General features: G+C 42.8%; 5 protein-coding genes across 6 annotated transcripts in view; 3 read left to right on the top strand and 2 right to left on the bottom strand.

The window, feature by feature from the left end:
- The first annotated feature begins 1,105 nt into the window (after positions 1 to 1,105).
- LOC115762607 (1-acyl-sn-glycerol-3-phosphate acyltransferase gamma-like) lies at positions 1,106 to 3,762 on the top strand. Its single transcript, XM_030704903.1, has 5 exons — positions 1,106 to 1,183; positions 2,096 to 2,294; positions 2,349 to 2,884; positions 2,949 to 3,306; positions 3,379 to 3,762. Exons 2-5 carry the CDS (start codon positions 2,114 to 2,116, stop codon positions 3,468 to 3,470), a joined length of 1,167 nt encoding a protein of 388 aa, XP_030560763.1. The 5' UTR covers positions 1,106 to 1,183; positions 2,096 to 2,113; the 3' UTR covers positions 3,471 to 3,762.
- A 108-nt stretch (positions 3,763 to 3,870) lies between these two features.
- LOC115762605 (roquin-1) lies at positions 3,871 to 7,829 on the top strand. 2 transcript variants are annotated; one of them, XM_030704901.1, is made up of 4 exons: positions 3,871 to 4,044; positions 4,820 to 4,982; positions 5,041 to 7,476; positions 7,530 to 7,829. In XM_030704901.1, exons 2-4 carry the CDS (start codon positions 4,821 to 4,823, stop codon positions 7,806 to 7,808), a joined length of 2,877 nt encoding a protein of 958 aa, XP_030560761.1. In that variant the 5' UTR covers positions 3,871 to 4,044; position 4,820; the 3' UTR covers positions 7,809 to 7,829. The 2 variants fall into 2 exon arrangements, with proteins under 2 accessions (XP_030560761.1, XP_030560760.1); XM_030704900.1 differs by lacking the exon at positions 3,871 to 4,044 and adding an exon at positions 4,471 to 4,520.
- Positions 7,797 to 20,990, top strand: part of LOC115762606 (coiled-coil domain-containing protein 186) — a 28,704-nt gene continuing 15,510 nt past the window's right edge. The window contains exon 1 of the mRNA XM_030704902.1: positions 7,797 to 7,894. Within this exon, the coding sequence (XP_030560762.1) occupies positions 7,870 to 7,894 (25 nt within the window). The 5' untranslated portion in view covers positions 7,797 to 7,869. The remainder of the gene's footprint in view (positions 7,895 to 20,990) is intronic.
- Positions 12,145 to 13,199, bottom strand: LOC115762611 (alcohol dehydrogenase). The gene is made up of 4 exons (XM_030704907.1): positions 13,069 to 13,199; positions 12,774 to 13,001; positions 12,539 to 12,712; positions 12,145 to 12,479 (listed from the first exon to the last, which is right to left on the bottom strand). Exons 1-4 carry the CDS (start codon positions 13,159 to 13,161, stop codon positions 12,195 to 12,197), a joined length of 780 nt encoding a protein of 259 aa, XP_030560767.1. The 5' UTR covers positions 13,162 to 13,199; the 3' UTR covers positions 12,145 to 12,194.
- LOC115762628 lies at positions 17,192 to 19,975 on the bottom strand. Its single transcript, XM_030704930.1, has 3 exons — positions 19,642 to 19,975; positions 19,246 to 19,572; positions 17,192 to 17,817 (listed from the first exon to the last, which is right to left on the bottom strand). Exons 1-3 carry the CDS (start codon positions 19,973 to 19,975, stop codon positions 17,192 to 17,194), a joined length of 1,287 nt encoding a protein of 428 aa, XP_030560790.1.

Genomic DNA, 20,990 nt, shown 5'->3' with positions numbered 1-20,990 from the left:
GCGCGATAAAGTATTGGCAGCATGTTTATCAGTCTTTCTACCAATAAACGCTTGCCGCTTTATTGCAATCGTTGGCTGATATGAACTTGAAACGAACAACATGTAGATGTTTATGTGATAACTATTTAAACAAACGCAGTAACTTAAGCATATGAATTTTATATTTTCGCAATTATTTTAAGGTTATGTTTTGCAGAGCTTTTGGTATTTCAAATGTTGCTGTTTGGCGCGTAAGCTATTTTGCGCACAAGGCTTAGGCCAGGGCGGCACTAGCAGCTGCTGAATAATCGATATGTGCTGTTAATCTTATCGATAGTTATATTGATTGCGGGCCGCGCTAGGTACACGGAAAAAAAAACATAAACAAAAGGCAGTAAGCGGAACGCACAACTTCTATGAGTTGTTTAACAATTTAGGCTTTACGAAGTTTCTTTCTATTTATTTGTATTAAATTTGTATTACAATTCTCTTGATCTTTATATTCTCGAACGTGTTCGCAGATTAATCAGCAGGGATTTAGGAGATATGAATGTATGTATAGCGATAAGGCGATTTTGTCAATGATTTAAAAATGAAGAACATTTTGTATATGTAACATTTAGATGGCTGGACATCTGGCATTGACTACTGGAATTTTTGGTACTCATAAAAAATAATTGTCAATGACTTAACCTGATTAGATAAGTTGAATAGGAAAGTTTGAAAGCAGTAAGCGCTTTAAGTAGCGGCTGTATTATTCATGAGCTTGTGTACCAATTATCAGTTATTGCAATCGTAAACTTAAAAATAGTAGCATAGAGATATGAAGAAGATTATAAAAATACCAAAATATTGGCAGCTAGTAAAACAATTTAAATTTCGACTCCAAGCGTCGAACAGGAGCCAACCAAACCTTCAGCTCAAACGTAGTCATAAAATTATATGGCTTCAAATTTGTCTTTGCAAATTAATGTCTTGAAACTATTGCCGTTTTAAATATGCGCGCCATTTGCTGCAACAGCTGCTCAGCGCAAAAGGCATAAGCCAGGGCGGCACTAAAAGTTGCTGAATAATGTGTTTAATCGATTAGTTCTGCTGGTCTAAGCGATAGTTCTATCGATTGTCTTGCAGCGCTAAGTACACGAAAACAACTTTAATTGACAAAAAAACAATTCGCGAATCGCACAAAAAACGTTGCTAAGAGGTAAATTGTGTTGTGCGTTCAGAATAAATACGACATCTACATATATTTAAGTGCACAGTAACCAAATTTGTATCATGTGTAACGAAGAAGCTATAGATTGGACAACTGTGCGATTTGTATACATATATATATATATATGCTATATATGCCATGGCCATGTCAACTAGATAAATATTTATGGCGCTAAGCGTAATTTACACGCGATCATTGAACTGAATAGACAACAAAAGTGTAACTAATAGTAATTGTAGCATGAAGCTATCACGTTGGCAAAAACAAACACGCACGCACACTAAAGCACACACACTCACACACACACACACACACATACGCACACAGAGACACCCTCGCGCGTTCCCACATTTTGTTTGCTGCGAAATGAAAAAAGTATCTTCATACATACGTAATATATGCAAATAAGTTGGCGATACAAACGTACGTGCATTAAGATTCATTTATGACATGACCGTGCGGACTTTGGTCAGTTCAGAAGGCAATAATAATAATCTTGCTACGAATTGCATTGCGCTGCCTTCACAACCTTATCTCAACCCGCTGGCCACTGTTTTCAGATAAAGGCAGTATTTGATTAAACTGTGCATATGTATATATATATATATGTATATCTATTGACTGGGCAATCAATGACAATCTGAATTGGCTAAGGTCTGTTCTGCTAATTGACCAGCCAGCTGGTAAATTGATTAGAACTTTGCTCGCATTCGTTTCGCAGTTCTGCGCGTGCCAAGTGTGTGTGTGAGAGCTGGTCGTAAAATTGACAAGAAAAAAACGTTGCTATATATACACCATATATATATAGATACTTATATCGTGCTTATTTTAAGTTTTATTACGTAAAACTGTCTTAGATTAATATACCACCATTTGCCCTAACGTTTGGCTCTCTCTTAGATTATCCAAGGCGTGACCATGATTACGTTAGAGGAGCTCAAAAAACTGAGACTGATCCATCTATGCATTGCCATAACATTCTTCACCAGCGGGCTGACCATCAATTTCGCCCAACTGTTGCTGCACATATGCCTGAAGCCATTCAATAAGCATCTCTTCCGCAAGCTCATGTACTACCTATGCTATTCCTTCTACTGCCGTAAGAAATTGTCTCGAGTTGAGAGAGCTTCATACTAAATCCTTTTCATTGCAGAGCTAGTTTTTGTCGCCGATTGGTATGCGGGCTGTAAATTGCGCGTCTACATGGACGCGGACGATGCGAAAAAGTATGCAGGCAAGGAGCATGTGCTGCTGATGATGAATCATAAATACGAAATCGATTGGCTGGCTGGCTGGATGATTTGCGATAAGGTCGGCGTACTGGGCAATTGCAAGGCGTACGCTAAGAAGGCCATCAGATATGTGCCTTGTATGGGCTGGGCTTGGTGGCTAGCCGAGTTCGTCTTCCTCAATCGTGATTTCGACAAGGACAAGGAGATCATTGCCAAGCAGCTGAAAATTGTTTACTCCTATCCGGATCCCACATGGCTTCTGTTGAATGCAGAGGGCACACGCTTCACACCGGAAAAACACGAAGCTTCGGTTAAGTTTGCCCTGGAGCGTGGCATGACGCCGCTCAAGCATCATTTAATACCCCGCACTAAGGGATTTACGGCTAGCCTGCCGGCGTTGCGTGGCATCTGCCCGGTTATATATGACATTAACTTGGCATTTAAGGCCGATGAGAAGGTTCGCCCTTAACCCTGTTACCCCTTTGTATTTGTTCTACTCTCAAGTTCGTTTCTCTTTACAGACGCCGCCCACAATGTTGTCCCTGCTTAATGGCAAGGGTGTCGAGCCTTATATGCTTATGCGACGCATTCCGCTGGAGCAAGTGCCCGAGGGCGAGAAGGAGGCCGCCGAATGGCTGCAAAAGCTGTTCGTAGAGAAGGATCGCATAATTGATAGCTTCTATGAGACTGGCAGCTTCTTCGAGAAGTCTGGCGTCAAGGAGGTGCCATTCCAAGTCTGTAAACCTCGTCTCAGCAGTCTACTCAACTTTGCCGGCTGGGCCACCTACTCGTTGTCCCTAATTATCTATTACTTGATCACGTGCTTACTGGCGTCGAATTGGACTGGTCTGATTACGGCTCTGTCTGTGCTTGCCATCTGTACGTATTCAAAGAACAAATGTGATATTTTAGCAGATTTGTCAACTCATATGCCATCTTCTTATTTTACAGTCTATTGGTTAATGGGCGCTGCAATTAACAAGACACAAATCAGTAAAGGCTCCAATTATGGTTCGCAGAGCGCAAAACCAAGCACACATTAATTTGTAACTCTTTAAAAATTCGTTATTTGTTAACGAACGTTTAGTCAATGAGCCAAGCTGATAATCTCACAATTATATCTATATATACAATTAACTTTTAATCGTGGATTTATGCCTGATACGTTTATCAGCCGTCCTTATCTCCGAGTTTTTGCTACAAAATGATTTTATGTTTTTCTTGGCTATAGGTGAGTTTAAGTTATCAGTTTGGTAATAAATTTAATAAATTATTAAATAAATAAGGCCGCACACTAGACATACACAAAGTTTAAAATGTATAATAATGCAATAACTAATAATTAAAAAATGCAAATTTTAAGCTCGTTTTAAAAAAAACCACTAAAATAGATAACAAAAATTATGCCAACAGCTGACGTGGTATCGAGTAAGCGATACTATCGATATTTCAGTCAGAGCTGCCACCGCAACCTCTAGCCAAGACAGTAGAAATGCATCGAATATTACAATTATCGATAGTTTTCCAGTTCTACTCCCCATTTTTATAAAACGCCAAATGAAAATTAAAAAAAACTTCGTACCTTTAATTTAATGCAATAATATGTGCAATTTGAAGGTGAGTTAACAACAACTCACTATTTGGTGCTATATACGCAAACGGTACATACATACTCAAGTGAAAAGTGAAACGTAACACTGCCTCCAGTTTGCAGTCTGATTTGTCATTTCTGGGAACGGGGGCTCGGGCGCTCTCCTGTAGGCTCAAGGACCGTCTGTTATATGTGTGTATATATATATATAAACGGAATGCTTGTCGCAGCACCAAGTTGTGGAAGTGTGCAAGGACTGCTGGTGGGGGCATGCAGAAAATAGAAGTGTCTTTGTTTGAAGTAAAAAGAAAGCAGACGGCGAGCTGATGACGTTGAACTACGTTCAAATTTCTCTCCATTGTGCCACTGCCAGTTATATATACAAGGTGCTATATAACTACATTTCGACATATACATGTGTGTGTGCCTTATTAAAAAACAAAATCATAATCATATGGTCAAGGAACTGCTCGGAGTTGCCAGTTCTCGCATATGCAGAAATGTACGTACATAGGTATGTGGCAAGCACACACATACACATACGTACAGTGTATTAATACCAGCGTACATGTACAAATGTATACAGCTACATATATATATGCATATATTCGTGCGTGCGTGTGTGTGTATGTGCGAGCTGTTGAACGACAGCTGACGTTGTTGGTGGTATCGGTATGGTATCGGTGCGGTATCGGTAATCGTAAAACAAGTTAAAAGCGCAACGTACTTCCTATGTACATACAACATACACATAATAGATGAGTGTATTGAATCGAATGTTTTCCTTACGTTTTTTTATAGCATGCCGATTCAGGCGCCCTCATGGACAGACTTTCTCAACTGTCCCATCTGCTGCAATGAGTTCGAAGCCAGCCAGCGTGTGCCAATCAGCCTGGGCTGCGGGCACACAATATGCAAGCCCTGCCTGACCACGCTCTACAATCGGCAATGTCCCTACGATCAGGTAAGTTTGCCCCTTAATCACACAAAGCTATGTATTAAATCGTAATATTGTAATTTAGACGCTTATTGTTACGGATATCGACAATTTGCCGCTTAACTATGCGCTGCTGCAGCTGGTGGGCAATGGCAGTGGCGGTACAGGTGGTGGTGGCGCCGCCGAGGAGGAGCTGGCAGATCTGGCACCAAGTGTGCTAAAGCTGCAGCCGGAACAACTAAAATGCTACAAGCTGGGCAGAAAATGCATCGAAGAATTGGCCTTGCATTTAAAATCGTTTCTAAATCTGAACAGCAGCAATTTGCTGACCCGGCCCATGCAGCGCAAACTGGTCACGCTTGTCAACTGCCAGCTAATGGAGGAGGAGGGTCGCGTGCGTGCCTTGCGTGCTGCACGTTCCTTGGGCGAACGCACAGTAACCGAACTGATATTGCAGCATCAGAATCCGCAGCAGCTCAGCTCGAATCTTTGGGCAGCGGTGCGCACTCGGGGCTGTCAGTTCCTGGGACCCGCCATGCAAGAGGAGGTACTGAAGCTTGTGTTGCTCGCGCTTGAAGAAGGCTCGGCGCTCTCACGAAAAGTACTGGTCATGTTTGTGGTGCAACGGCTGGAGCCTCGCTTTCCTCAAGCGTCTAAGACGAGCATTGGTCATGTGGTGCAGCTGCTCTATCGTGCCAGCTGCTTCAAGGTGTCCAAGCGCGAAGCGGACTCCTCGCTGATGCAGCTAAAGGAGGAGTTTCGCACCTATGATGCACTGAGACGCGAACACGATGCCCAGATAGTGCAGATTGCCACCGAGGCGGGACTGCGCATTGCGCCCGAGCAGTGGTCATCGCTGCTGTATGGCGACATTACGCACAAGTCCCACATGCAGAGCATCATTGACAAGCTGCAGACACCGTCTGCATTTGCACAGTCAGTGCAGGAGCTGGTCATTGCGCTGCAGCGCACCAGCGATCCCGCCAAGTTGGCTCAGTTGCACAATCATCTGCAGTATTTGGCCGGCATTGATCCGTGCGCTGAGACAGCTAGCTGGGAGGATGTATCCAAGGCGCTGGACGCTGTGAAGCATGCCGTCATGGGTCTAGTACATTTCTTGCAGCATCACGGCATACGCAAGCCACAGGAGAGCAGTCTAGCCGGCGGCTCTGCCAACAACAACAACACAAAGTACAAGATAAGTCTGTGCCGGGACCTGAATCATCGACGGGTATGCCCACGTGGCGCCAGCTGCACATTTGCCCACTCGCAGGAGGAGGTGGAACGCTATCGCGCCCGCAATCGCGGCAAGCATATTAAAGCAGCCATGCCCATGGCAATGCCCAGCATACCACCAGGTGGCAAGAAGCCGCTGCCCCTGGGCAGCGAAGTGCCTGCACACACCGGCCCAATGATGCCCATATCGCCCATACGCTATATGCAGCCACCAGCACAGCCGACCAGAGGCTTCCTCGAGCCCAATTGCAGCATGCCGCCTGCAGCACACAACCTTCCCCCAAGCGGCGTCCATCCACAATTGCTGCGCGCACATCACAGTCCTATTGGTCGCCAGCAACAGCAGCAGCAGCAGCACGCGGCGCTCAATGGACTGCGGGTGCCACCGGCACCAGGACGCTATGAGCAACGTTTTAATTATGGCCCGGCGCCGGCTCCGTCGCGCAACAATGTCACGCGTGAGTATCCGGGCAATTCCCCGGCTCCGCCGCCGCAACGCAACCCACCGAACTACAACAACATCAGCAACAACAACAACAACAATATACACAACCACAAGAGCTTCTGCAGCATACTTCCAACGGATGTCTATCATTCGCCCTACTTTGGCAACGAGGCCACGGGGAACAGCAAAGGCAACGCCGAGTTACCAGCAGCTACAAAACTGGGCCATCCAGCTGCTGGCGGCAATCCGTGGGAGCATACGTATATGCCACAAGCATTGGCAACGCTAGCGCCGCCGTCCAGCAAGTATCCCAGTCGAGTCATGTCCACAATTTTACCCGCAACAGCCGATACCTCATTTTATGAAAAGAAACCGCCGAGTAATAATGTTAATATTGATCTGGATGTGGAGAGTGCAGCACATGCTGAATCCATGCCATTGTTTAGGCCCAACAACAACAACAACAACAACAGCAGCAGCGGCAACAACAGCAGCAACAGCAGCAGCAACAACAACAACAACAATATCTCATTAATATTCTGGAATAACTCCAACAAAGATTCGGCCAACTTTGTGCGTTCCGACTCCATATTGGATGACGATGCATCAACCTCGGATGTGCCCACCGGCTCCTCAATGCACAGCCGCTACGGCCCCATTTGTCCCAAACGCTCGACGAGTAACTGGCACAACTGGCCCATGGAGCATGATCCAAACAATAAAAACGAGTTCCTCAGCGACAAGAGCACAACAGCCGGCGAGCTGAACTTTGCAGGGTTTGAGCCGAAGCCAGCCTACAAGCCGGAGCACAATGACAACCTCAATGTCAATGCCAATAAGGTTAGTTTTTAGTCTATTTAGTTGCAAATGGTTTTTAATTGGAATCCTTACAGAACTCAGCTGGTCGTGATAGTGTGTACATTTGGAACAACGATCTAAATGCGAACGCAACAAGCCCCTCGAGCAATTATTGGAGCAACAGCAGCAACAGCGAGCCAGCAGGGTCCCATAACGAAAGACTGAAGCAGCTGGATGGCAAGCCGATGCTGCTCTCCGAGGACAGTATGGAGGGTGGCATCGATAGCGGCATGATGAGCGAGCTGGAAAAGAATCTAGTTGACATTGTCGAAGTGTGGTCGAATCCGGATGATAGCGGCATAAAGCTAGACTAAGGTCAGACTATGGATAACAATGTTCGATCGAGTGGAAACATAATGCAATCATTTTATCAAGATGTCCCCAGTTGGACATTTAACAGGTTTGTACACCGCACAGATTAAAATTCTAGAATTTCAAGTAACTAATCCTAGCAAATAGTTAAAGTTTGATCATTAATCGATCGGTCCAAGAACCAGATAAGCAGAAGCAGATAAAGAAGAAGATGAATATAACAAATTTGGGTAGGGGAAATTAGAATTTATTATGTAATTATTTAATTGTCTACTTAAAGTGTTGTCGAGCTCTATATATATATATATAGAGATCTATGTGTCGCATATATATATATATGTTCATTGTTCTATATTGAATTGATGTTCGGGCCAACCGAACTAGTCCGTGTTATGTTTTATTTTGGGTTTAAAATTGATCAGTTAGAAAAAACAAGAAGTTCATATGGTATAGAATACTTGATGTCTAAAACTAGCCACGATCTTTTAGCACAACAATAATATAGATCTAGTTTATAGATATTCAAATTGCTAACAAATTAATGCAAATTATGTGCACACATCATTTCCGTAGATCTTGGGTAAATGCTCCCAAAATGAAAAATGAAGATAGGGTTCACAAAGTCCGTTAAAAGATCAAATCTGGTTATGGGAATTACTTTAGATCAATCAAGATGTTGGAGCAAGTTTAGAAAGCACTCGAACTGAACTCTGCAATGGGTAAAAGTTTGCACTAGAATTGAATGCCAAAATGCTAAAACCATCTGAAAATTGTAAGACCCAGCTACATAATGCTGATAATGTATGTAGTTTGAGGTCGGCTCGTGATTTTTATATATGGGCTATATATACGGAATGAATGGGCGTGTCTGCTCCTATCAACAATATTGTGTGTGTCTTTTGTTTTTGTAGTGTTTCTTTTTTTTTAATTTTTTTTTTAAATTATTATCTGTGTATTTGAAATTGAACCGCTATTTTTATAGAGAAAAGATATAAGATATATGTGCTAGAAAGTTGGGATTCAAGTGTGACCCGCACCTGGGAGGGTGGCTGGGGCAGGGGGGGGGGTGGGGTGGGGTGGGGAAAGGGGACCCACATACGTTTGATAATTTATATGTATGTGTGGATGAATGTTTATATTTCTTAAAGAAATTTTAATAACGCTATTGTGCGATGTTGTTAACTATTGTACTATATTATTCAATTTATTGAAAATAAATTAAAATCATGTCCCTTTACGTTGTACTCGTTGAACTGTATACTTGCAGCCCTACTATATACTAAATAAATATATATTAACGATATATATATATATACATATGATTAATGCGCGCGCTCTACTACGCATGTAATACATGCGTTAATATTTTAATTGATATATTAATATTATATATTAATATCAGATGATGATACCACGTTTTGCTTGAAGACTTTTTTCGATTCTAATGCTAACTCAAAGTGACTTTTTATATATATATTTAAAAGCAAAAGTCAAGAACCTATCAATCCTACTATCATATACACATAAAACAGATCGAAAGACACTAACTTAAACCGATCCGATCTGATTGATATGCGATCTTCATTGAAAATGAATGTGTTGTTAAACCGTTGATTAAAATCATAAAACAAAATGATATGAAAAACTATAAGAATATCCTATGTATATTTAATTATCTCAGTTGTTAATGTGAAGCATGCGAGAGACACAGAGTTCGAGTTCTGTTCTATTTAGTTAATGCAAGCAATACATGCATACATATGTATTTTTGTTATTTATTAAAATGATATTGTATGTATATGCAAGAAGATGTAGAGGATGAATATAATATGTTCTACATATGCTCAGTAATTGACGCATTAAATAATGTATAATGTAATATGGCTAAGCAAAGAATTACTGAAAACTGATAGTCGATAACAAGCAAGAGATCGATAAAATGCGTTGCGATCGATTTATATATGTGAAAACGAATGAGATTTGTAATATGTATTTGTAAAGTTCGCCAAACGTTTTGGTTAGAGCTTCATCTCAAGTTCCACTTATTTTGTGAGTCTCGATCCACAAACCGCGAAACACAATACCCATCCCGATCCCAGATCCTTGTAAACTTCAAAGCACGCAACCGCTGCGCCAGTCTGTGAAATCCTATTGCGTACTTAAGACACCACCACGTGGGTGGGCAAACGGGAGAATTGTGGTGCAGTTTTAGTCTAAACCCAATGGGTTCACATAACTTCGTTGTTGAGTTGACTTTTGTAATCTTATAAAGCTATTTTATGAGCTTGGAATTTGGCCAAAGCAAGCCTCGAGCAGAGACGGATTTCGAATTCCAAGTGCAAATCATCTAAATTTTCTACATATATATATATACTATACATATTATATGTATTATATTTAATACACGTATTTTTTGTATTATCACTAAATGCTAATTTTAAGTAATTTCGATTTCTGTTAACCCTCCCAAAAAAAAAAAAACACAAAAAACAATTTATTTATTTTATTTTGCCAATAAATTTTTCAATTAATTTTCAGTTATGTTTTTACTTAAGTTCATATTTAAAATCATACATATATATATATATAGGTTATATCTTAAGCGTGTGCAACATATCAGAGCCGATTTTGAAACTTAGAAACTAACACGATACCACCATCCACTAAAAAAAAAAAACAAAAACGAAATACCACCCGAAGTTAACTATGGTTAAGTAAACAGTAACTAGTTATGGACAATCGACCCAAAGTTCTGAGACACATTCTCAACTCAAGTTATATATATATATACTTATATATAAATATATATAGAATACTTACGAAAATAAATGTATATAGAGATATGCCTAATGTATTTGATATAGACGCTTCTGTTCCTTGTGACTAGGTTTAGTGAAGTTCAACCAAAATTATTGAATAGTACTCACGAGTGTCTGAATACATTCGTATACCAATTGCCGGCAATAGTTTACTCGTTAAGTCTCTGTCTAATAGTGCTTCACAAGTAGCTGCAATCAGGCGCTTCTATCAATTGGCCAAGTGACTTACAATAGTTGATATACTTATCTCTCATAAAGACACAAATATCTCTTCCATCCTAACGCATCAAATGTGTTAAGGCGCGGACAATACAACATTTGCATGCTTCTTCAGATGTCACCCAGCTCTACAGATTAGAAAATGAATTGTCCACTCGAACGTATTTGAATATGTACAAAAATGATATTCAGCGATGAGAAATGATGAAATTTGTGTTATTTGTTGGAGATTCTTAAATTGTGATGATGTGAAATTAACAGTTAACATATGAACTACTCCCAGTTTAATGGGAAAACAACAAATGTCTTTATATTTCCATAGATATGTACTTATTATTATAATAATCTTAACTAACTACTAATGTATACACACAATTATGCATACATACCAGCTAAATAACCGTACTTAAAAACAAATAGTAAAAGTAATTCAAATCCAAATATTGTTTCAAATTTTATCTACAAAAAAAAATAACCTACTGGCACAGTCTTGTATCTGACAGATACTTTATGCTGTTTGTGCCAGAGTCTTGCAAATTGTTGGCAACATCAACTCAATTATGTATGTACTTTTTTGTGTGCTGAATTTTCTTCAAATTCATTATAAATGTATTAGAAATTGAAACAAAACAAAACGAATTAATGTGTGTGTGTGTGTGAGAATTCTCAATAAAAGTTATTTAACGATTTTTGGGCTTCAATATAATCATAAAGGTAGTTAAATAAAACTATTCCTTTTGGCAAAAGGCATTCCAATTTATGGAAAGCTCTTGAATTTACAAAATTTTCTATAGATTATATTATTTGAGCCAATACCTTGAAATTTCAATGATTCAACTAATTAAAGTTCATTTAAATCATTGCTTTAATCATATCTTAAGGTAAGTATATATCTTAAAGATTTCATTTTGAAATAACGTAAATTATAAGAGAAGAATTTGTTAAAGTTTCAGTTTTTAGCAAAATTAATCATAATAATTATATTTATTTAATGCATTTTATCTTTATTAAAGTTTTTATTTAGTGTGAAAGATAGATGTCTATATATATGTATCTATATGTATTACTAAGTCTTTATATAAACAGATATCTGTTATCTTCCCTTAAGCTCAATTATAATTTTCGCTTTAAGCTAATGTCATTTGAGCATAGTCGCTGCATCAGTTGTGGTTTGACTGAATGCTATTCAAGCTTCTGTGGTTGATTATGAGAGAGATTTGAAAAGGTATCAGGTGAAGGAGAGGTTAGCGCAATTAACAAGTCTAGAAATTGATAAAAAGTTGAATCGTATTTTATTTTGATGAAATGTACTGTGAAACCAGTTAACAATAAGATTTCTGGCATTGGTATTCAATCTTGGAGCACGGGTTTCCACATGACGGGCATGTCAAGTTCTTCGATTTCGCCCACGTCCAGCATCCAGACGCCACCATTTTGGGCCTGTTCAATGACCTTGACCATATTGCTGGCACAGACCTCCGGTGGCTGACGCTTTACCTTGGGTATAATTTTCTTCATGGGTGTCTCAAACGAAAATGTTGTCTTGTCCAGCATATCGGCCAGCAGGGGCGTGTCCGTGAAGCCTGGACAGATGGTGATAAAGGCCACTCCGGTGCGAGCATAGTAAGCGGCATCCTGTCAAGAAATTGAGCATGAGTGAGCAGTTGGAGTATGCATTTCTCACCGGTACTCACCGCCAATCCACGTGTGAATGCGGTGACGCCATGCTTGGCCGCCGAATAGATGGCCATAAGTGGGGTAGGCTGCAGCCCGGCCACGGATGAGATGTTCACCACGAGCCCGCCTCGGCCGCCCTTGGTCTGATCCATGTGCTCCAAGGCCAACAAAGAGCTGTTGATCAAGCCCAGCTGGAATGGAATTTGATTACCGTCTGCACCACCCACCATTCGAGGCACTTGGGTTACCCACCAAATTGATTTGTATGGTCAGCTCCACGAAGTGGTCGTTCATCAGGCCCATGCCATTGACGACCAGATCAAAGTGTTGCAAGCGTGCGGCGGCCGCTTTGTAGGCCGCCTCGAGCTCTGGCTTTTGGGTAATGTCCACTTTTTGGTAGAAGATCTCGGTATTTGGATACTTTGCCTGCCAAGCCCCCAAGAGCTGATCATTCGGCGCCAGATCGAACACGGCCAACGCCTATAAAGTCAACCAAAAACTCGATCAGCCAAATTGAAAACACGTCTCGGCCACGAGCAGAACCAACCTTTAGCTGGCGTTCGAGCAGCTCGGCGCAAACTTTTTGGCCAATTCCGCCAAAGCCACCGAGGTAAACCACATTTTTACCAGCCAAGTCCATTTTCAATTAGCACTCTTTTAGTTTTTTCGTTTAATAATTCAACTTGTTCTCGGTCCGACGTTTGGCTTTCAACTGATCGCAGATCGCGGCTCTCCCGAGTCGTTGATCGCTTTGTTTATCAGTCGCAATTATCAGCGGCGACATAAGTTTCTTCTGATACCCTGTATTTAATCACATTTTGCAGCTGAAAGAGGGCGTGCTTCCTTTAATCTCGTATAGTCTATATATGGACATATTCCAGATAAGCTTTTCGAGTTGAGCGTATCTTCAGCTTTCTTTGGATTCAATATGAAATAAATTTCCATATTGATATTCATGAAAGATATTTGCACTTAGAATAAATTAAAATTAAAAGAAAATGATTAATATTATAAGAAATTTGACTGACAAGCCAAGATAAACATATTCCAAGAGTCTAGGTGATATCTTAAAGAATCTTCTTACAGGGTATTTGTTAGTCAGTCAGTTTCGGCTAATGTACTCATGTTCAGATATTGATGTGTTTATCCAGAGTTCAGTGCCTTCCACTGTGGAGCATTAACTTCTCTGCGGAAGTGAGTAATAAAAGTTTAGATTAAGATATCACAGCATCTTCTTCGATAGTTGAGGACCCCCGTCTAGATTTTCCAACCGACGGGTGCGTTGAAATTGTTTATTTTGGTGCTCCAACAACAAACTTTGTCCGATTTTATCTATATGACATAATCAATATGCAGCACAATTCAAATGTTAGCCCACTTCTTGAGACAAACAATGCAAGAGATATCTTTAAAGAGCCGAAAGAGCGATAAGGGGTTCTTTTACTTGCAATCAAATTTTATTTATATTATTATTAACAGCAGGGGGTCTAGTAAGAAACTTAATCTATGAGCTTCGGCTAAAATAACCGCCTAGAATTCGAGCTGGGATCCTTTCATTTTCATTTGCCTGCGTCACTCCGGAAAAAGTCGTACCTGGAACCGAGTAACTTCGGCAATGAAACAGAGAGGATGCCGGTTCAAATCTCAGGTTAAGCCGAAGGTTTTTCTGTCTAGGGCTATGCTAAATAGTTATACAAATAATAATAATAATAATTTTTATCCCTTTGCTGGGATCTACGATAAGAAATGAAAGTTGCATATGCTTGTTCTTGATAAGAATCTTATCGCTTTCCACTTGGAAGTGGGGAGCACTACGAATATGTCAAACATAAATGCTACTTGGGTTAATTTAATGGATTGATCTTAGTTGAGTGGCGCGCACCGGAACTCAACTGTGCAAATGGGAAGCCCCACGCGGCGTCGCAAGTGCGTGGGCTAATTGCGCAATCGTTGGTCGTCGATTGTATCCGTATCAATATTAAGTTCACTATTACAAAACAGCCAAGTTAAAGCCAAAGCCAGAGCAGCCGCTGCTGCAGCTGCAGTTGGTGGTTTGTAAGCCGATCCGCTGAAGACGTCAATTTGGAGGTCAGGCGCAGATCGGCTTTGCGAGTGGCCGGTATAAATAATCACAATGTGGCCACTGCAGCAAACAGTTCCACATAGCCAACTACCTTGACTAGCTCGCCAGGATGCAGTGCTACATTTGGTTCATAGCCACAGCCGCCTTGTGGAGCGTCGCAGCTTGCGCCGGCTCGAGACCCATTCTTGGCCCCGCCCGGCGTGGCTATCAGGAGCAGGATACGGCGCGGGCCTTCTACTCGTACGGCTACAGTGATGGGAATGCGGCGCGAGCGGAGTACACAGCGCGCGATGGCTCCTCGCGTGGCTTCTACTCCTATGTGGATGCCAATGGCAAGCTGCAGACGGTCAAGTACGAGGCGGGCGGTCGTCAGGGCTTCAAGGCGGAGGCCAGCAATCTGCCCAAGCCGCCTGTCGACGACAAGAAGCCGGTGACGGACACGGCGGAGGTGCAGCTGGCGCGCCAGGCACATCTCAGCGCCATACGCGAGGCACAGGACAAGGAGCGGGCGGCCAACCTGCGCGAGGAGGCGGAACGGGCGCAGCAAAACGAGGAGCAGCCTCTAAGCTCTGAGGATGCGGACGTACTGGAACGTGTGCGCGCAGAGCTGGCATCCATGCTGGCGGAACGGCAGCGAGGCGAGGAAGAGGCACAGAACGAGGCCGCAAACGAGACTGCAAATCAGGCGGAAAACAGGGAAAGTGAAAGGGAACGGGAAAGGGAGCAGGAACGGGAACGTTCGCGGGAACGGGCGCGGGATCAGGAACAGACACGCCAACGTGATGCCAACGATCTGCGACTGCGCACGGTCTACCGCCTCGCAGACATCAGTTCCAGCAGCTACCTGAAGCTGAGCGAGGATCTCGAGGATCGTTTGGGTAGCCAGGAGTTGCGCGTGCCCGTCAGCGCCTATTATTCCTACGTCTCGCCCAAGGCCAAGTACAGCGTGACCACGCCCACCGAGCTGAGAAGCTTGCGTCCCGTGGCGCTCAGCCGCAGCTTGGTTTTGAGCAAACGGATCTAGAGATGTCTCTGAAAGATTTGATGAATCCTGGTTGGAATTAAGTTGAACGTACTCTTAAGAATAAATGCATTCTGTGCACCATAGTGCCTAATCCTTGGACTTGTGGCAGCCCCAAGGCGGGGGCATGAAGAGTGTGGATGTGGACCCTCAAATATCCCATGCAGACATACATAGGTCAAAATTTCCCACCCCATAACTCGGTCAAATCTTATCCGATTTTCAAAAAGTTTGGCTTTTTGTTCATGGTTTGGGATCTAGATCAATGCTGCATCTAATTCTGGCAACATTATTTTTGGTCAAAATTCATGTCGAAATAGTACCCTCAAAAATCGTATACAGACATAGGTCAAAATTTCCCACCCCATAACTCGGTCAAATCTTATCCGATTTTCAAAAAGTTTGGCTTTTTGTTCATGGTTTGGGCTCTAGATCAATGCTGCATCTAAATCTGACAACATAATTTTTGGTCAAAATTCATGTCGAAATATACCCTCAAATATCCTCTATAGACATAGGTCAAAGTTTCCCACCCCATAACTCGGTCAAATCTCATCCGATTTTCAAAAAGTTTGGCTTTTAGTTCATGGTTTGGGCTCTAGATCAATGCTGCGTCTAAATCTGACAACATAATTTTTGGTCGAAATTCATGTCAAAATGGTACCCTCAAAAATCGTATACAGACATAGGTCAAAATGTGCCATCCCATAACTCGGTCAAATCTCACCCGATTTTTAAAAAGTTTGGCTTTTTGTTCGTGGTTTGGGCTCTAAATCAATGCTGCATCTAAATCTGACAACATAATTTTTGGTCGAAATTCATGTCAAAATGGTACCCTCAAAAATCGTATAAAGACATAGGTCAAAATGTGCCATCCCATAACTCGGTCAAATCTCATCCGATTTTCATAAAGTTTGTATTTTTGTTCATGGTTCATAGATCAATGCTGCATCTAAATCTAACAACATTATTTTTGGTCGAAATTCATGTGGAAATGGTATCCTAAAAATCCTATGTAGGCATAGGTCAAAATTTCGAACCCTCATAACTCGGTCAAAACTCAAGCGATTTCAACAAATGTAAAGGAGGTTTCATAATTAGGTGGTTAGGGATTTTTCCCAGACGATTATAAACTGTGCATTGTCAAAAGTATTGTCTACTTAATTCTTAAATTTTTAGTGAACCGTAAATCCCTTTAAAGCCTGCCAGATTTGCTAACTACAGCTCTAAAACTGAGGGATACATTGATTTTTACAATGTATCCAAGTCAACATGAGCTTATATATACTCCTTTTCAGTTTGCGAATAGAGTATAATCAAATTTTTGGGCTTTACCAGTTTGTAAACCCAGCAAGAAATTCCAGGGGAAGATTCAAAGTAATGCTCTCCAGGTAGAAATTTGTGCCAAGTCAATCGAGAAAGAATATCTGGAAAGGCTTCTCTTGTTTCTGCTTGCGTTGTCTCCCTTTTCACCAGAAAAACAATAGATTTTTTTTTTTCCAAAATTAAATTTTTATTGTTTAACAGAAACCAAAACAAGTGAACCAAACGATTGCTGCATGGAGCTTAAGCCACGGGCAGATAGTGATTTGATGAGGCAGCCTTCAGCAGGGAGTTGTACTTGTAAATGTAGCCACTCGCAGGCTGGTAAACATAAAGTGGCTGCGAGATTATGGTATGGCTGTGACCTGGTGCAGATTTGATGGTGGCGGTGGTCGTGACCTTGCCCAGCTGGTTGCGCAGCTTCTCCGCCTCGAAGCGCTTGAAGAAGGCAACTTTGGCGGCGGCCACCTCGGGCGTATCCTGCACAGCGCCGGTCAAACTGGCGTCGCCAGCCAGACGCAGCTTGGCCTCCGCATGGGCAGCCAGGTGTTGGGCACGCAGCGCAGCCACCTCGGCTGTCTCCGCATTGGGTCGCAGCTGCTGCTGCTGCTGCAGGCTGCTGGCCGTGACACGAAAGCCATTGGCATCCGCCTGGTAGTTGACCGTCTGCTGTTCGCCTCTGGCATCCACATAGGAGTAGGAGCCGTGGGTGACGCCGTCCGCCGTGCGCGTCTCATGCTTGGAGTAGAGCGGCGCCGTATAGCCATAGGCATACTGGCCATGCTCATCCTGGCTGTGGTATTGGCTGAAGGTGCCCGCTGCCAGTGGAGCGCCATAATGCAGCAGGGCTGCCGAGCGCGCCAGTGTGGCTCCAAGAAGCAGGATTATGCAGAGGTTAAGACAGTAGCTGATCGACTGCATCTTCTTTTCTTTATTTTTTTGTTTACTAAATTTTTTTTTGTGGGTTTCTTGTGTGGCGCTGCTAGTGTCGTGGACTAGTACTCGCTCCAGAGAACTCTGTGCGTGACAATGCCGCGATTCTGCGTTTTTATAGACGCCTGGCGAGGCGCCTCCTTGGCTCAGAGAGCGCGACGCAATTGCCAAAAATTTGCAATATCGTGCGTTCTTCGGGAAGGTCGTCCAGTTTACTTTCATATTCCCTGTTTGTTGTTGACTGTTTTGTTGCAAGCAGTCGCTCTTCCTCTTGCTCTGTTTGTACATAAATATTTTGTCGATTTCAACAAGTTGAGCATAAATTTGTACACAAAAGCCGCAATTTGTTTTCATCTGTCAGTGGACAGGGTACGACGGGCTGCCCCAGCGCAAAACCAAGAACTTAATCAGGCCAGCTCTTGTCTCTGTCTCTGTTGTTGTGTGTCCTAAGGTCAAGGAACCATCTTTTGATATGTTGTTTATGCCGCTATTAAATTTAATTGAAATCAAAATTCGCAATGCATTTATGAAATGCTGTTGGATGAGCTGCTAAAAGGCCTCTGAAGTAAACACACACACACAGCGGGTTTGCTGCTCAATGGTTGCGGCTTTTTTACGGATCAACAGCTGCTGACAGAGTGGAAAACCAAAAGGTAGCCGAAGAGCACGTCTTTTTAAATTAATTACCAATATTATAAACAGGGAATAAAGGAACAAGCTGGCCCTCTGATCAAAAGTAAGCACACAATCATTACCTAACTAGATCTTTGTTGGGAGCAGCTGAGAGGAAGCCCAGTTTGTTCCTTGATGTCAAAAGATCCAATTTGGCTGCCTAACACAGCTCGTTCTGACTGCCTGACTGGTCATCAATGCACAGCCTAGGACGGAACTAGGAAGCTGATCCCTTATATGATAAAAGTGCGCGCTCCAATTCCACCCGCAGGTGTGAAAAAATCGTGGAAAACAGTTGCTTACAACTTTTTTGTGTTTATGGAATTATGGAATTTATATTTTCGGGCTTTGTGCTTGCCTTATTTTGGGTAGTATGAAGTTGTTACACTTTTAAAGTTTTTCAATCGAAATTCATAATATTTTAATTCTCACGAGCGGAAAATGGGTGGAAATGTGTCAATTCTAAAAACTAACACTACATAGTCCGGCTTAAGGGGTAATGCCTATTGGTAATACATTGATATGGCTCTGCAAGATTAGCCTGTAGGAAGAAGGAAACGTTTTCTCCGTGGGCGAAAATATCAAAGTGTCCAGATCCTTAAAAGAAATTCGTATAACGACAAGCTGTTTAGTCTCAAATCTCTTTATTCGCACTTGGCTAGATTACAAAATTCAGTTTTAGTAGTAGAAACCGGAGCTGTAGTAGCGTGGAATGCTATAGCCGTAGACCGACTGCACGGGCAGAAAGACATGGGAGCTGCGAGCAACTGGAACCGAGCGGGCGCTGAGGAGCTCGTTGCGCAGCTTCTCGGAGGCGACACGCTTCAGATGAATGGACTTGGCAGCGGCCACCTCGGCTGTGTCGGCAACGGGAACAGGCAGGTCCAGATCTGTTGGTTGGTGTTTGGACTGTTGAGCCTGCGCCAGACGCAGTCGAGCCGCCTCATGAGCCGCCAAATGGCTCTGAGAGGCGGCGGCAACTTCGACGGCGTCAGCTGAATTGTGGGCAGCAGCGGCAGCTGCAGCAACGGGAATGTCAGCGCCGGCGCCGGCGCTGCGGGCATCGCCAGCTGGCGAGCTTGGCGCACGAAACTGCCGCTGCGGCAAATTGGTGGCTGCCACATGGAAACCCTTCGCATCGGCCGTATAGTCAACGGTCTGCAGCTTGCCCGCCGCATCGCGATAGCTGTAGCTGCCGCGCGTGATGCCGTCCAGGCTGCGCACCTCCTGCTTGGTGGAATGTGGCTCGGCATAGCCGTAGGCATACTGGCCCAGCACATCCTGCGTCAGATACTGCTGCTGCGTGGGCGTCACCAGTGCCGAACCCTGCGCCGTATACACATACGGATAGTTGGCATACAGCGCCATGCCCTGAGCCAGCGCCAAGCTGGAGGCGACAAGTGTTACCAATAGAAGTTGCATGTTGAGTTTGAAGTTGGAGCTGGGTGTGTGTCCTCGGGGCCTCGTTAGTTGTTACTGCATTTGGCTAGCCAGGGCCGCGTCCTTTTATACCAAAATGTTGCAGGTTCTGGTTCTCGTTCTGGTTCTTGCCCCCTTTGGTCACAGCTCGTAACGAGCTGAGGAACAACTGACGGCTGTCCACTTGCATCTGGCTGTCATCGTTAACGGCAACTGCAGCCAACTGTGGCTTAATTGTGGCAGGGCCCTGTGGCAGGGCCGGGTCTTAATGACTGCACATGTGGATAGCATCTAAAGAGGCAACACTTTGGACCTAGGCCAAAACAGTTTCTTATCACGTGCTGGCCAGCAACGCGGAGTTAAGGCAGTGGAGGAAGCGAGATCAAGGCCATGACCACGAGCTGGAGGAACGCATCTGTGCAAGACAAGGCAAATGTAAACGATATTCAATTGTTATACCCTGTGGCCAAGCCAGGTAAGTGAAAGCGGGCATGACAAGCTAGGGGTAAGGTTTGTAAGCGTCAAAAGGCAAGCTTATTTATTGAATTTAAAATATATATATATTAATGTATATATCATTTTTAATTCACATATATGTCAGCTAGACAAGAACTAGTTTCATGAAAAGGTTCAATATTTAATACAAGCTATAGAATATGGCCGATCGAAGTCTCATCTGTGAGGAGTATGTAGAGCTTGTTAAGGCTATGTCTAACTATGAATTCTTTAACAACTTAAAAGTAGTTCGTCGTTCCTTTGAAAGATATCTGATATAGTAAGCCAATCCGTCGGATCTTGACATAGTTTCAGGAAGATAGCTTGCAAGCTGATAGAGCCCTTTTCCTGATCAAGAATATATATATTTGATAGCATCGGAAATGCCGAAATGCGTGCTTTGGCACTAAAAAGTATGGAAACAAGCTAAGAACAGTGTAACATATATAATATATATATGTCAGATCTTTTAATTGTATACATTATAATCTATTCCTTAACTACTTTAAAGCTTCCACTGTAA

The sequence above is a fragment of the Drosophila novamexicana genome, unplaced genomic scaffold (assembly GCF_003285875.2).
Source record: "Drosophila novamexicana strain 15010-1031.04,08,12 unplaced genomic scaffold, DnovRS2.1 tig00000644-arrow-pilon, whole genome shotgun sequence".
Classification (NCBI taxonomy): Eukaryota; Metazoa; Arthropoda; class Insecta; order Diptera; family Drosophilidae; genus Drosophila; species Drosophila novamexicana.
Note: the sequence above shows the minus strand (reverse complement) of the source record. Positions and strands in the feature narration are given on the sequence as shown.

What these genes read in the sequence shown, in the direction of transcription:
- LOC115762607 (XM_030704903.1), top strand. Translation starts at nt 2,114, where the DNA reads ATGATTACGTTAGAGGAGCTCAAAAAACTGAGACTGATCCATCTATGC. An exon ending in CATTTAAGGCCGATGAGAAG is followed by an intron (nt 2,885 to 2,948) that starts GTTCGCCCTTAA and finishes TTCTCTTTACAG; the next exon opens with ACGCCGCCCACAATGTTGTC. An exon ending in TCTGTCTGTGCTTGCCATCT is followed by an intron (nt 3,307 to 3,378) that starts GTACGTATTCAA and finishes CTTATTTTACAG; the next exon opens with TCTATTGGTTAATGGGCGCT.
- LOC115762605 (XM_030704901.1), top strand. Translation starts at nt 4,821, where the DNA reads ATGCCGATTCAGGCGCCCTCATGGACAGACTTTCTCAACTGTCCCATC. An exon ending in GGCAATGTCCCTACGATCAG is followed by an intron (nt 4,983 to 5,040) that starts GTAAGTTTGCCC and finishes ATTGTAATTTAG; the next exon opens with ACGCTTATTGTTACGGATAT. An exon ending in TCAATGTCAATGCCAATAAG is followed by an intron (nt 7,477 to 7,529) that starts GTTAGTTTTTAG and finishes GAATCCTTACAG; the next exon opens with AACTCAGCTGGTCGTGATAG.
- LOC115762611 (XM_030704907.1), bottom strand. Translation starts at nt 13,161, where the DNA reads ATGGACTTGGCTGGTAAAAATGTGGTTTACCTCGGTGGCTTTGGCGGA. An exon ending in TGCTCGAACGCCAGCTAAAG is followed by an intron (nt 13,002 to 13,068) that starts GTTGGTTCTGCT and finishes TTGACTTTATAG; the next exon opens with GCGTTGGCCGTGTTCGATCT. An exon ending in CATTCACACGTGGATTGGCG is followed by an intron (nt 12,480 to 12,538) that starts GTGAGTACCGGT and finishes ATTTCTTGACAG; the next exon opens with GATGCCGCTTACTATGCTCG.
- LOC115762628 (XM_030704930.1), bottom strand. Translation starts at nt 19,975, where the DNA reads ATGCAACTTCTATTGGTAACACTTGTCGCCTCCAGCTTGGCGCTGGCT. An exon ending in TTTGCCGCAGCGGCAGTTTC is followed by an intron (nt 19,573 to 19,641) that starts GTGCGCCAAGCT and finishes CCGTTGCTGCAG; the next exon opens with CTGCCGCTGCTGCCCACAAT. An exon ending in TCCACGCTACTACAGCTCCG is followed by an intron (nt 17,818 to 19,245) that starts GTTTCTACTACT and finishes TGCTTCTTGGAG; the next exon opens with CCACACTGGCGCGCTCGGCA.